The sequence below is a fragment of the Populus trichocarpa genome, chromosome 3 (assembly GCF_000002775.5).
Source record: "Populus trichocarpa isolate Nisqually-1 chromosome 3, P.trichocarpa_v4.1, whole genome shotgun sequence".
Lineage (NCBI taxonomy): Eukaryota > Viridiplantae > Streptophyta > Magnoliopsida > Malpighiales > Salicaceae > Populus > Populus trichocarpa.
The window spans coordinates 20,051,370-20,067,155 of NC_037287.2; the positions used below are offsets into that span (position 1 = coordinate 20,051,370).

At 36.6% G+C, this 15,786-nt stretch overlaps 2 protein-coding genes across 5 annotated transcripts in view; both read left to right on the forward strand.

Moving 5' to 3' along the window:
* LOC7460229 (putative disease resistance RPP13-like protein 1) overlaps positions 1-15,786 on the forward strand; it is a 39,532-nt gene that overhangs the window by 585 nt on the left and 23,161 nt on the right. Inside the window, exons 2-3 of one of the 2 annotated variants that reach the window (XM_024597615.2) lie at positions 77-736; positions 12,697-15,718. In XM_024597615.2, coding sequence (XP_024453383.2) covers positions 77-736; positions 12,697-15,607 — 3,571 coding nt within the window. In that variant the 3' untranslated portion in view covers positions 15,608-15,718. Of the gene's footprint in view, positions 1-76; positions 737-11,733; positions 15,719-15,786 lie in introns of those variants that run through there. The other variant, XR_008058721.1, reaches the window with a different exon arrangement.
* Positions 2,016-15,786, forward strand: part of LOC112326951 (putative disease resistance RPP13-like protein 1) — a 35,866-nt gene continuing 22,095 nt past the window's right edge. Inside the window, exons 1-3 of one of the 3 annotated variants that reach the window (XM_052451266.1) lie at positions 2,016-3,687; positions 5,025-5,210; positions 5,291-6,047. In XM_052451266.1, coding sequence (XP_052307226.1) covers positions 2,050-2,970 — 921 coding nt within the window. In that variant the 5' untranslated portion in view covers positions 2,016-2,049 and the 3' untranslated portion in view covers positions 2,971-3,687; positions 5,025-5,210; positions 5,291-6,047. Of the gene's footprint in view, positions 5,211-5,290; positions 6,048-15,786 lie in introns of those variants that run through there. The other 2 variants (XM_024597616.2, XM_052451267.1) reach the window with 2 other exon arrangements.

Sequence of the window (15,786 nt, forward strand, 5' to 3'; positions counted from 1 at the left end):
TTGTATTTTAAATTTGCATTAAATTCAAAAGATTATCTTCCATCGATGAGTGATGAATTTCTTTTTCTATGCACAGGCATGAATCAAAATTAATTCAAAAGATTGTCGAAGAAGTTTCAAGTATATTGAATCGCAGAAACATAAACGAAAGGCCGCTGAAGATGTTGAAGACAACAATGATATCTGGCGGTGGGCTGCATGACGATGCTGAGGAGAAGCAGATAACAAATACAGCTGTGCGGGATTGGCTGGACGAGTATAAAGACGCTGTCTATGAAGCCGAGGACTTCTTGGATGAGATTGCTTATGAAACTCTACGGCAGGAGTTGGAAGCTGAAACTCAAACCTTCATTAACCCACTTGAATTAAAGAGGTTGAGAGAGATAGAAGAAAAATCAAGAGGCCTCCAGGAGAGACTAGATGACTTAGTAAAACAAAAGGATGTCCTTGGTTTGATCAACCGCACCGGAAAAGAACCATCATCGCCTAAAAGTCGAACAACTTCTCTGGTGGATGAACGTGGTGTTTATGGTAGAGATGATGACAGGGAAGCAGTACTGATGTTGCTTGTATCAGAGGATGCAAATGGAGAAAACCCAGATGTCGTTCCCGTAGTTGGAATGGGCGGGGTTGGTAAAACCACACTTGCTCAGCTTGTATACAATCACAGAAGAGTACAGAAGCGGTTCGATCTCAAAGCTTGGGTTTGTGTTTCAGAAGATTTCAGTGTTTTGAAGTTAACCAAGGTTATCCTTGAGGGATTCGGTTCAAAGCCTGCTTCTGATAATCTGTTGAAGGAGAGATTGCACGGAAAGAAATTCTTGCTTGTTTTAGATGACGTTTGGAATGAGGATTATGCTGAGTGGGAAAAGTTGCTTACCCCCCTGAAGTGTGGAGCACAAGGGAGTAAGATTCTTGTTACAACTCGCAATGAAAGTGTAGCATCAGTCATGAGAACTGTTCCAACTCATCATCTAAAAGAATTGACGGAAGACAGCTGCTGGTCCTTGTTTGCCAAACATGCATTTCGTGGTGAAAATCCCACTGCTCATGAAGAGTTACTAGAAATTGGTAGAGCAATAGCGAGAAAGTGTAAAGGCCTTCCTCTAGCAGCAGTAACACTCGGAGGTCTGCTACGCACCAAAAGAGATGTCGAGGAGTGGGAGAAGATATTGGAAAGCAATCTATGGGATTTACCCAAAGACAATATCCTCCCAGCTTTGAGATTAAGTTATCTTTATCTCCTGCCACAACTGAAGCAATGTTTTGCTTATTGTGCCATATTTCCAAAAGACTATTTATTTGGAAAGGATGAATTAGTGCTCCTGTGGATTGCAGAGGGCTTCTTAGTCCGGCCCTTAGATGGTGAGATGGAAAGAGTAGGTGGTGAGTGCTTTGATGATCTCTTGGCAAGGTCTTTTTTCCAGCTATCAAGTGCCTCTCCCTCATCATTTGTGATGCACGATCTCATACATGACTTGGTGTGTCCGGTCAATTCAGCTTCAGGTTGGGGGAAAATAATTCTTCCATGGCCTCTAGAAGGACTCGACATCTATCGCTCGCAGTAAAGACGCGCGCAAGTTACGGACGGTGGTTTTTTCAGCCCAGAATTAGAAAACATCCGTGAAGCCCAACTTCTACGCACATTCCAAACTTTTCCACGCTATTTGAAGTCTCTTCCCGAAGTTTATACTGAGATCTTTCATATATATGTTGTCAACACTTGGGCGCCTACGAGTGCTATCCTTGTCTCGCTGTGCCAGTGCAGCTAAGATGCTTTGTTCAACTAGCAAGTTGAAGCATTTGCGGTATTTGGATCTCTCTCGGTCAGATTTAGTAACGTTGCCTGAAGAAGTGAGTTCTCTTCTCAATTTGCAAACGCTGATCTTGGTAAATTGCCACGAACTTTTTAGTCTCCCTGATCTTGGAAATTTGAAGCACTTACGACATCTGAATCTTGAAGGAACAAGAATCAAAAGGTTGCCTGAATCTCTGGATAGGTTAATCAACTTGCGGTATCTTAACATCAAGTACACGCCTTTGAAAGAGATGCCACCACATATAGGTCAACTGGCAAAGCTCCAAACGTTGACTGCCTTTCTCGTGGGAAGACAGGAGCCTACCATTAAAGAATTGGGAAAGCTACGACATCTACGGGGAGAACTTCATATTGGGAACCTTCAAAATGTGGTGGATGCTTGGGATGCTGTCAAAGCAAATTTAAAAGGTAAAAGGCACCTTGATGAGCTGAGGTTTACATGGGGTGGTGACACTCATGACCCGCAACACGTAACAAGCACACTTGAGAAATTAGAGCCAAATAGAAATGTGAAGGATCTTCAGATTGATGGTTATGGAGGTGTAAGGTTTCCGGAGTGGGTAGGAAAGTCCTCTTTCTCAAACATAGTGTCCTTGAAGCTCAGTAGATGTACAAACTGCACCTCCTTACCACCGCTCGGGCAATTAGCTTCTTTGAAGCGTCTCTCAATTGAAGCATTCGATAGAGTTGAGACTGTGAGCTCTGAGTTCTATGGGAATTGTACAGCTATGAAGAAGCCATTTGAATCCCTCCAAACATTATCTTTTAGAAGGATGCCAGAGTGGCGTGAGTGGATTTCAGACGAAGGCAGCCGGGAAGCCTTCCCTCTTCTAGAGGTGCTTTTAATCAAAGAATGCCCCAAGCTTGCAATGGCCCTACCTAGTCACCACCTTCCACGTGTAACAAGACTTACAATTAGTGGATGTGAGCAGCTCGCGACTCCACTTCCTAGGTTTCCTAGGTTGCACTCTCTCTCTGTTTCTGGATTCCACTCCCTAGAGTCCCTACCCGAGGAAATTGAGCAAATGGGTTGGTCACTCTCTGATTTAGGGGAAATTACAATCAAGGGCTGGGCTGCTCTCAAATGCATCCCACTGGACTTGTTCCCCAACTTAAATACTCTTTCTGTCTCTAACTGTCCAGATCTCTAATCACTATGTGCACATGAAAGACCTCTCATTGATCTCAACTCTCTCCATTCTTTGATAATCTGGGGGTGCCCTAAATTAGTTTCATTTCCCAAAGGAGGGTTACCTGCTCCAGTCTTGACACGATTTGACTTAGCAGATTGCAGAAATTTGAAGCAGTTGCCTGAGAGTATGCATTCCCTCCTCCCATCCCTTAACCATTTGGAAATAAGAGGTTGTTTAGAAGTTGAGTTGTGTCCAGAAGGGGGTTTTCCCTCCACATTACATTCACTTGAGATTTGTAGATGCAACAAACTCATTGCAGGCCGCATGCAATGGGGCTTGCAAACGCTCCCTTCTCTTTCACGCTTTGCAATTGGTTTCGACGAAAATGTTGAATCCTTCCCTGAAGAGATGCTGCTGCCCTCAAGTCTTACATCTCTAAAAATCTATTCCCTAGAACACCTGAAATCTCTTGACTACAAGGGGCTTCAACACCTCACCTCTCTTAGAGAATTGACTATAAGTAACTGCCCTCTGATTGAGTCAATGCCAGAAGAAGGGTTGCCCTCCTCCCTTTCTTCTCTTGAAATTTTCTTTTGTCCTATGCTGGGTGAAAGTTGTGAAAGGGAGAAAGGTAAAGATTGGCCCAAGATTTCTCACATTCCTCACATAAGTATTAGGGGAGCAAAAAAGTAGTAGCTAAAAGGAGCTTTTCTTTCAATCGTTCAACATATTGAGGTATTGCTACTAAATAGTTTATTTTCTTTTCAGCAATCAAAGTCAGTTTCAGTTAAAATTTGGATGAATGAAATACAGATATTGTCTCTGTTGTATGTTTTTATTTGTTGTATGTTGAAATACAAATCTCTCATTCATCTTCACAAATAATCATCATTCTATTTCAATATATTTTTTTTCTATAATTAATTTTTTAAGTTGAATTGATTAGTATTTTACTTTTCTTATTCTAACATTTGTGGTTAGAACAAAGTAACTTTCACTGGGATGAGATGATTTTGGTTCAATGGGAGCGGTGAAACCTTTGGCTTCTTTCCTTTGAATCCAAATTCAAATCCTACTATTGTTCCTCTATCCTGTTCTGCTGCAAATAAACATCACAACATCCTTGTTTTCGATCTTGGAATTGCTGGTTCTACTATCTTGTTCTGCTGCTGGAGGATCATCACATACTTCAGATTTGAATTTAGTAATAGAAAATCCATTGCTAAAAAGGATTAAAAAAATATTGAATTATTTAAGTAATCTGCAACGGATTTTTCATTGTTGACGCGGCAAAATCAAATCTGCTACTGATTCAAAAAATAAATTAAACCCTTAATTATATAAAATCTCCCTTAGTTCTCTCCTTTTCTCCTTTTCTGCATCTTCAAAAATTCAATTTTTTTTCTCCATCTCTTTCTCTAGTCTATTCCCCTTCTCCAAATCCAAAAACTTTTGATTTATCCTTCTCTTTTATTATTTAATTTTGAATAAATTTTTTTTATTCCTTATAAAGCTGAAGTTAAAAAACAATTTTGGAGTGCAGGTAATGCCCTTCCCAGCAAAATTTATGGTGTTTGGGAACTAACAAGTAACATCTTATTAGTTGTTCTTCAAACATACTTTGATAAAAAAAAATTGATACTAAAAGAAGAGATAATAGATAATTCAGGATCTATAAAAAAATATAAGAATATCTTTATTTATAATTTTTTTTCTAGTTATTATATCTTTTTATTTTTTAAATAAAATTTATATAAATAACTAATAAGATTAAACTAATTATCCATGAACACCATAATTATATCTTCCCAAAGATGTAAGCCTTATATCACGGAGGAATGTACGAGGGATTAAAAAAACTCTTTCCTTTGTCTTTTTAATTCTTTTTTTTTTCATTAGTTTATTTATTAAGGCGCTTATTAGCTTGAAAGTTTTCCTCGCCTTGTCCAATCTTCGCTAGAAGGGCTTGTTCTCAGAACGAGGAATTTAAAAGAAGAAGTGGATGACCGAAGAGGGGAATTTAAATAAGAGCTTTGGCTTTCCATATCTTATACTATTTCGTTTGATTCCAGTTTTGCTTCAACTCTCAACAACACTCCCTTCTTTCGTTGCTCGACATCATTTAAATGAACATGGCTTAATTACCTTTTTCAAGCAATGATGGAGTAGTAGTGCAGTTAAAGAACACACCCTAGCTGTTTGACAAAATGCCGTTGAAGATGATAGTCATTTTAGTGCTGCTGCTAGTAACAACCCCGGTAAGAAAACTAACGACCTCTTGATGTGTTTTTTTAGGAAATACATTAAATGTTTTTATTTGTTCATGTGTTTTCTTCAGGAGGTGGTGCTAACCAGAGAAAGCTAAAGCAGAGGAGGATGGCCAAGAGGTTGCAAAGGGAAAGGATGAAGCCTTTTGTTAGAGGTCTAGGTGCTGGTGCACTAACAAAAGCACATTGCCTTGACGAAGCCGAAAATATTGGCTGCTCAATACAAACAAGGGCCGAAATCGGTAGGCAACGTGCGAGGACTTTCCCTGGCATTGGGTGTATCCTGGCATGAATGGTGGATGGATGATGAAATGCCCAGGACATTGGGCTGTCCAAGCCGAGGCAGAAACACAGCAACATTGGATGCATAGGTGCTTGTAGCTGGCCAGTTGGTTTGTGGGGGCTGACCCAAGTACAAGCAAATCTTAGGGTGGACTGCCCAACGAGTGCGGGTTGCTTAAGAAAAGCATGAGGGATGAACTGCCTAAGAGATGCATGGGGTAGAGTGCCAATGTGCTGCTGGAATATGTAACCTTGTATAAATAGGCTTGCTAAAGTCAGCTGTGTAGTATGCAAGACATATTTTGCATAACACACACAGAGATGGTGTATTCCTTTCTTATAGAATTAATAAAAGGTCGGGATACATACAGAGAGATCATTTTGGTAAAATTATTAAGCAAAGCAAATTCTCTCATCAGATATGGGATTTCGAAGGAAAAATAGGGATTCAAATCTTTACGGACCATTCGTAAACCATTGATCTGAGAGAGGGATATTTGGATTTCGTGCTTGTTTCATAAATAAATAAATTAAATTTTTTCTTGAGGATATGTAATAAATTATGTTCGTTTGGATCTACGAAGGAAAGAGGAAGAAGAAGTGGAATGGCTAATGGCTAAGTTCTTAAATTGGATGACCGGCTTAACAATTAAAGGGTTACTGGCTACTAAAAAAAATGATATGAATTATTAACAACAAAAAATTAAATAAAAAAGAAGCTGATAACTGAAAAATCAGCAACGAAAATCCAATGTTCTTTGGATTTACTTGGAATTGCTTCAACTGACGTGAGAAACCTACAACCCAAGCCTTCAGAAGCAAGTGAACAAAACCATAGTTCATAACAAGGAAGCATCCGCGTTTTGGAATCAAAATTCAGAAGCAAGTGAAAGTGGCCGATGTCACTCAAGAGAGCAGGCACTTAATGATTTTGCCCTGTTTATCTAAAGTTGTGCAAGTTCTCTGCATTGATGATTCCTGTGAATTTGTACAGATCTTGTTTTCTTTCTATTTGTCCTTGAATAAACTTATTGCACTTGTTGAACAATCTTTGTCTCTCTCTCTTAGTTAAATCTAGCAAAAATTTTCAGGTATGTTGTGACACTCATTTATTCTTGGATGTGTGTATTTAGCTCTCCTTTTCGGATTTTACCTTTTCAATTTCTTTTGTGCTTTTGTATTCAAGAGTCGAAGTTCAAGCAGGCAATTTACATAAATCAATGTAAAGTTGATCAGGAAATAGTTTACGGCAAATTTCAGAAAGATGGAAAGCTATGTAAGGTTGCGGCGGCCTTCATATCCCTGGGTGAGAGTATAGGAAACAGTACAGGTGTGATGCCAGTATTACTGGGTTTCTTTTTTTTGTTTTGCTGAGAAAACTACAAATCCTAAATGCAAAGAGGAATAATACATAAACTTGCAATGTAGTTAAGTTTAACAAGGAGGTAGCATAAATAAGCAGCGCAACATACGAAATTTTGCTAGATTTAGCCACTAGAAAGAGAGATGTCTCAACAAGTGTGGAAGACAAATGTAAAGGAAAACAAGATTTGCACCCAAAGAAGGTGATTATGCACAAATTCACTGGAGTCAACAATGAAGAAAACTTGCATGGCCAGGGTAAAGCTACAAATGCCAACGCTGATGAAGAGTTACAAGAAATTGGTAGAGCAATAGTGAGGATTGTCTGATGTTCATCTATAATAGCAGAGCAGATAAATAATTGTAGCTGAAGAAAAGAATGGTGTGCGAGAGCAATTTCATAGAAATGAAACTGCTTGCCTACAATATTTGTGTTTTGATCTTCTAGCCTTTTGGTGTTCTATGGCTTTGTTGCTGCCTTTTAGTCTTTTGGTGTTCCACGGTGCTGCTGCTTTTTGGCTCTTGATTTAATAGAAATGCTGTCCCCCCATCCCTTGTATCTTTTGGGTTTTGGCATCGTTGGTTCCTGCCGTTGTCCGTTCTCCGGTAGTCGAAGCTGACAGCAATCCTCCGACTCTGTTCTCATAGTCAGATGCTTCCTCTGTTTTATCCTTTGGTCATTAAAATTACAGCCTACCCTCAAATATACTAAGTTGATTTTGCAAATTTTGTTCCAAGAGAGTAGAAATTTAAAGAAAAATGTACATTCTCATTCGTCACCTCCCTTGCAAATTCAATAAGTACCTCATAATTGGTTTATATATGGAATATTTTTAGTTATTCAATAAGTGAATCTTCGATCAGAAGAGAAATTATTTTTAGTGAATAATGTAAAGAAGAAACTAAATTTTGGTTAATTTACAATAAGTTTATATAGCTTGAAAGTGAAGCTCATCTTCTATTTAGTTTTCTTAAATATATAATTTTAAATTAAATTACTTTTAAAATAATTTTGAGTATATCTTACATGTTTAAACATTAACTTTGTTGGATGAATTCCAAACCACATAATTTGAAACTCATATAGGTATCTTAAATAGTGCAGCCTGAGCTTTACGGTTACGTTTTCTTTGACGATGATTATTGTTAAATTATTTTTTATTTTAAAATATATTAAAATAATTTTATATTTTTAATAATTTTTAACATTAACACATTAAAATTATTAAAATATTAAAAAAAAAAATTTAATATATTTTTAAATAAAATATATTAAAAAAAAGCATACATTACTACTATTCTCTCAAACATACAATCCTATTCATCTTAAGACCTGAGCTATTATTAAAATGGTTAACTCATTAAATTTACACTTGGTTATGGAGTTGGATAACTCATTAAAAACATAAATCTTATATTAAAATAAACAAATTTTAAAAATATTGATTAGAAGAACAACAAAACACTTATTCAAGTAGTTGTATAAAATATAATAATATAATGTATAATTTATAATTCATAATTTATTTATTTACTTTATCAATCTTCTGCTGCGTGATCACATCACGTGAAAAGCTTGGCATTTAGTGATGTTTTTCCAATCAAGCCCCCTTTTTTCAAAGATGGAATCTCGAGGTAAATAAATCAAAGACAAAACCGAGTAAAATGGAGTCCACTCAGTCCAGAGCATAACAAGGACCGAGAGAGAGAAGGCTTTAGCGAGTTGTGTGTTCTCTTGGCAAATAAAGCGAGGACAAACCGAGTAAAATGTGGGACCCAACTCAATTTTTCCTGGCACACGCAACTCACGCATACACTAACACTAATTTGAGATATTTTTTTTACTTGGGAGTTTACAGGCAAATAAAGTGATGGAAGAAGGTCTTCTTCTGCATCATCACATCACGTGAAAAGCTTGGCATTTAATGAAGTTTTTCCAATTAAAACTTATGGTATAATTTCTTGACAGCGAAATAAAGAAAAGTAGGAACCCTGTTATATCTAGGAAATTTCTCTGCTCTTTAAATTAGGTGTACAAACTGAGGCTGTAACGAGCCCTGAATCTACACAGAAGAAATTTTGTTGGAAATGGGTTGATGTTAGAGGCAGACAGGGAAACGTAATCTCAGAAGGCCAGGACTCAAATTAGCGGCTGAAATCCAATCACTCAAGGGATGGTGACACGTTGCCATGGGTGGGAGACAGCTGGTCTCCAGTTCGAAGAGAAACAACAGCGTTTTTTTTTTTATTAAAAGTGAGTGTACGAGCTACATCCATATATTTTAATTAATTTTATTAATTTAAAAATTAAAAATTATATAAATTTTTAATGATTCTAAAAAGATTTAAATTCATAAAAAAATTTGAATTCATAAATATTAAAATACAAATATAAAATTAGATGACCCACAACAGTGTTTTCATTGTTTAAAATGGAGTGTTTGTTTTCCTGAGTTTCTTTGTTCTCGTGACAGCTCATGATGGTGGGGGCTTTAAAAAAAATAAAAAAATTATTTTTACTTGTGATTTATTTGATTTAAATAAGTATTTAATTAAAAATATTGTTTAATAAAAAAATATTTAATTAAAATTATAATTAAAGATATATTGTAACTAAAATTATTATAAAAAAAAGATCCGGTGGAGAGGATGAAAATAATGATTGGATATCTTAATAATTGTAAAAAAGAAAGTATCTTTTTATGGTGAAGTTATCGGTAGATGAGAAAATACTGAGTTTTGTAGCTCAGAAAAAAAACGCCATTCAACTAATAAAATGATCCATCTACATTAAAAAAAAAAAAACGTCATGCCCACGTGTGGAAGATAAAATTAATCAACCTAATCTTTCTGGATTGCATTTTATTATTCATGTCAAACAATCAGTATCCTTAATACTGATTAAGGATATTTTTGTTTTTGTAATTCAACTATACTTTTTAATATAATAATTTTTTAATTTAATTTTTTAATTATTTTAATATCATTTTGTTATTTCTAATTGTTTGTGTTTACGAGGTTAGTCATAAATTCATGATTAGAATCATCGATTCTAAAAATTAATGTAAATTAATTTTTATTTTTTAAAATTAATTTATTTAAATTTTATCATTTAATTTTTTTTTCATGATTTCTTTTTAAGAGACTAACCCTTCATCGACAAACACTAATGTACTCTGAAAAACATAATCCTACTGCATTTGATGCTTTAAATTTCAACAAGGAGTACCTACACAGTGAAATAAAGAAAAGTATGAACCTTGCATCTGGGAAATTTTTATTAGGCCTCCAATCCGAGGCTGTAACGAGCCCTGGATCTACACACAAGAAATTTCGTGGGAAATAGGTTGATGTCAGAGGGAGACAAGGAAGCGTACTTTCAGAAGACCATGACACAAATCAACGGCTGAAATCCGATCACTCAAGGGATGGTGACATGTTGCCATGAGTGAGAGACAGCTGGTCTCCATCTAAATGTTTAAAGATGATTGGGTATCTTAGTAATTGTATAACAATTGATTTTTTTTTTTTGATGAAGGTGTCGGTGTGGATGAGAAAATACTGAGTTTGTAGCTCAGTAAAAACATGTTGATGTTACTTTTTATTAGCTCATGGTTGGCTCGTAAATTGTAATGGGTCCCACAGTCACAAAACTATGATTCTTCACATGTAATTTATGTTTTATAACTTTTTTATTTTTAATTATTATTTTTTTATTTTTATGTTAAAAATTTAAAAATATTATTTTAATATATTTTTAAATAAAAAATAATAATATCAAACAGCGTGAATGTTTTATAAATTCTTTACAATCGCTTTTACATTTCTTTAGATCACATTTAAGAATACGGTACACCACAATAAAGTCTGTTGTTGCTACATGATTAAAGGTAATTGTCTTGCATTTACCTTTAAAACTGCTATCAAGAATTAATTAATTGCGTCAATTCAATTCTTTCTATTGACATTGATACCAAACATGTTAATTCATGATATAATTAAGCAATTCAATACAAATTTACTAATATAATTTATTTCGGCTTAAACCTTTGAATATAGCCAAATGCAGAGGCTATGCAAGTGAAATACCTTAATAATTTTTAGGCTTTACAACCCTAGGAGCCACTCAAAATATAATGTGTTTATACCTATTTATTTGTTAGAAAATAATTTTTTTATTAAAAAATGGTTTTTTTAAAAATAAATTGGTAAATATTTTTTAATATTTAATTATATTACAGAAAACAAGTAGAAAAATAACTTTTTACTTTTTTAATTTTTTTCTCAGGTTTATTAAAAGACATATAACAATATTGAAGGAGGATAAAATTAAAAAAAATTATAAATTATTTCAAAATGAAATAAATAATAATTAAAAGAATCAAGATCAAATGTAACAGATAAAAATATTAATAAAAAAATAAAACAAAAATAAATAATAATAATAAAAAAATTAATATTAAAATAATATTAAACCAAGAATTAAATTAAAAAAAGAAAGCAAAACAAAATGTATAAAATATAATAATATAATTTATGATTTATTTATTTAATTTATCAATGAAAAGTGATAGAATAAAGAAGAGAAAAGAAATAAAGTGAAGTATGCTGCTGCATTATCATATCACGTGAAAAGCTTCGCATTTTGTGAAGTTTTTCCAATCAAACCCTGTTTTTTAAAAGATGTAATTTCTAGGAAAATAAATCAAAGACAAACCGAGTAAAATTCCAAAAGAAGAGAAAGATGGAGTAGCGTTTCAGTTCCGGCTTGTATCCGTGTTTTAAAAATATATATATATTTTTAATTTTAAATTAATATATTTTTAATGTTTTTAAATATTTTAATTTATTAATATTAAAAATAATTTATAAAAAATAAAATAATTTATTTTAATATATTTTTAAATAAAAAACAATAGACACCCGTGACCACTTAAATGGACTCCTAAGCATAACAAGTTAAGAGTTAAAGAGCCGAGAGAGAAAAAGCTTTTGCCAGTTCTTTACACAAATTCTTTCCCCTTCTGTCACCTGAACAAAATCCCCACTTCTTCTTCTTGCTTGTTTACTCTTCCTTCGTTACTTTGCGAAGAGGAGAAACCATGGCCGGGGCTTTAGTAGGAGGAGCTTTTCTTTCTTCTTTCCTTAATGTTTTGTTCGACAGGATGGCCTCTCCCCAGGTGGTTGCCTTCTTGAGAGGCCAAAAAGTCAATGATAGGCTGCTAACGAGGTTGGAGACAGCAATGACATCTCTCAGGGTGGTGCTTGACGATGCCGAGGAGAAGCAGATAACAAACCGAGCTGTGCGGGATTGGCTGGACCTGCTTAAAGACGCTGTCTATAAAGCCGACGACTTCTTGGATGAGATTGCTTATGAAGCTCTACGGCAGGAGTTGGAAGCTGAAGATCAAACCTTCACAGGTCAGACGCAGAGGCTTCTTTCTTTCATTAACCCACTTGAAATATTGGGCTCGAGAGAGATCGAAGAAAAATTAGACTTCCTCTTGCAGGATCTAGATCCCTTAGTTGAACGAATGGATGCCCTTGGTTTGATCAACCGCAATGTAGAAAGACCATCATCGCCTAAAAGACCAACAACTTCTCTGGTGGATGAATCTAGTATTTATGGTAGAGATGATGACAGGGAAGCAATACTGAAGTTGCTTCAACCAGACGATGCCAGTGGAGAAAACCCAGGTGTGGTTCCCATATGGGGAATGGGCGGGGTTGGTAAAACCACGCTTGCTCAGCTTGTATACAATAGCAGCGAAGTACAAGAGTGGTTCGGTCTCAAAGCCTGGGTTTGTGTTTCAGAAGATTTCAGTGTTTTGAGGTTAACCAAGGTGATCCTTGAGGAGGTCGGTTCAAAGTCTGATTCTGATAGTCTGAATAATCTCCAGCTTCAGTTGAAGAAGAGATTGCAGGGAAAGAGATTTTTGGTTGTTTTAGATGACGTTTGGAATGAAGATTATGATGAATGGGATAGGTTTCTTACCCCCCTGAAGGACGGATCACAAGGGAGTAAGATTCTTGTCACAACACGCAATGAAAGTGTAGCATCAGTCATGAGAACTGTTCGAACTCATCATCTAGAAGAATTGACGGAAGAAAGCTGCTGGTCCGTGTTTGCCAAACATGCATTTCGTGGTAAAAATCCCAATGCTTATGAAGAGTTGCAAGAAATTGGAAGAGAAATAGTGAGAAAATGTAAAGGCCTTCCTCTAGCTGCAAAAACACTCGGAGGTCTGCTGCGCACCAAAAGAGATGTCGAGGAGTGGGAGAAGATATTGGAAAGCAATCTATGGGATTTACCCAAAGGCAATATCCTCCCAGCCTTGAGATTAAGTTATCATTATCTCCTGCCACATCTGAAGCAGTGTTTTGCTTATTGTGCTATATTTCCAAAAGACTATTCATTTCGAAAGGATGAATTAGTGCTCCTGTGGATGGCAGAGGGCTTCTTAGTCGGCTCCGTAGATGATGAGATGGAAAAAGCAGGTGCTGAGTGCTTTGATGATCTCTTGTCAAGGTCGTTTTTCCAGCAATCAAGCTCATCATTTGTGATGCACGATCTCATGCATGACCTGGCTACCCATGTGTCCGGTCAATTTTGCTTCAGCTCCAGGTTGGGGGAAAATAATTCTTCCACGGCCACCAGAAGGACTCGACATTTATCACTCGTAGTAGATACGGGAGGCGGTTTTTCAAGCATAAAATTAGAAAACATCCGTGAAGCCCAACATCTACGCACATTCAGAACTTCTCCGCACAATTGGATGTGTCCTCCCGAATTTTATAAGGAGATCTTTCAGTCAACTCATTGTCGCCTACGAGTGCTATTCATGACTAATTGTAGAGATGCATCTGTGTTGTCATGTTCAACTAGCAAGTTGAAGCATTTGCGGTATTTGCATCTTTCCTGGTCAGATTTAGTAACGTTGCCTGAAGAAGCGAGTACTCTTCTCAATTTGCAAACTTTGATCTTGAGAAAGTGCCGACAACTTGCTAGTCTACCTGATCTTGGAAATTTGAAGCATTTACGACATCTGAATCTTGAAGGAACAGGAATCGAAAGATTGCCTGCATCTCTGGAAAGGTTAATCAACTTGCGGTATCTTAACATCAAATACACGCCTTTGAAAGAGATGCCACCACATATAGGTCAACTAACAAAGCTCCAAACGTTGACTGCCTTTCTCGTCGGAAGACAGAGTGAGACTAGCATTAAAGAATTGGGAAAACTACGACATCTACGGGGAGAACTTCATATTAGGAACCTTCAAAATGTGGTGGATGCTCGGGATGCTGGTGAGGCAAATTTGAAAGGTAAAAAGCACCTTGATAAGCTGAGGTTTACATGGGATGGTGACACTCATGACCCGCAACACGTAACAAGCACTCTTGAGAAATTAGAGCCAAATAGAAAGGTGAAGGATCTTCAGATTGATGGTTATGGAGGTGTAAGGTTTCCGGAGTGGGTAGGAGAGTCCTCTTTCTCAAATATAGTGTCTTTGAGGCTCGTTAGTTGTAAAAACTGCACCTCCTTACCACCGCTCGGGCAATTAGCTTCTTTAGAGTATCTCTCAATTGAAGCATTTGATAAAGTTGTGACTGTGGGATCTGAGTTCTATGGGAATTGTACTGCTATGAAGAAGCCATTTGAATCGCTCAAAGAATTATCTTTTAAATGGATGCCAGAGTGGCGCGAGTGGATTTCAGACGAAGGCAGCCGGGAAGCCTTCCCTCTTCTAGAGGTGCTTTCAATCGAAGAATGCCCCCACCTTGCAAAGGCCCTACCTTGTCACCACCTTTCACGTGTAACAAGTCTTACAATTCGTGGATGTGAGCAGCTCGCGACTCCACTTCCTAGGATTCCTAGGCTGCACTCTCTCTCTGTTTCTGGATTCCACTCCCTAGAGTCCCTACCCGAGGAAATTGAGCAAATGGGTTGGTCACCCTCTGATTTAGAGGAAATTACAATCAAGGGCTGGGCTGCTCTCAAATGCGTCGCACTGGACTTGTTCCCCAACTTAAATTATCTTTCTATCTATAACTGTCCAGATCTCGAATCACTATGTGCACATGAAAGACCTCTCAATGATCTCACCTCTCTCCATTCTTTGTCTATCTCGCGGTGCCCTAAATTAGTTTCATTTCCCAAAGGAGGGTTACCTGCTCCAGTCTTGACACGACTTAAGTTAAAAGATTGCTGGAACTTGAAGCAGTTGCCTGAGAGCATGCATTCCCTCCTCCCATCCCTTGACCATTTGGAAATAAATGGTTGTTTAGAATTTGAGTTGTGTCCAGAAGGGGGTTTTCCCTCCAAATTACAATCACTTCGTATTTTCGATTGCAACAAACTAATTGCAGGCCGCATGCAATGGGGCTTGGAAACGCTCCCTTCTCTTTCACACTTTGGTATTGGTTGGGACGAAAATGTTGAATCCTTCCCTGAAGAGATGCTGCTGCCCTCAAGTCTTACATCTCTTAAAATCGATTCCCTAAAACACCTGAAATCTCTTGACTACAAGGGGCTTCAACACCTCACCTCTCTTAGAGCATTGACTATAAGTAACTGCCCTCTGCTTGAGTCCATGCCAGAAGAAGGGTTGCCCTCCTCCCTTTCTACTCTTGCAATTTACAGTTGTCCTATGCTGGGTGAAAGTTGTGAAAGGGAGAAAGGTAAAGATTGGCCCAAGATTTCTCACATTCCTCACATAGTTATTAGGAGACCAACATATTGAGGTATTGCTACTAAATAGTTTATTTTCTTTTCAGTAATCACATTCCTTACATACATATTGAGGCAATTTCAGTTAAAATTTGGATGAATGAAATACAGATATTTTCATACATACATATCGTCCAAAATGTTTTTATTTGTTGTTTGTTGAAATACAGATAATTTCTTCCTATAGTCTCT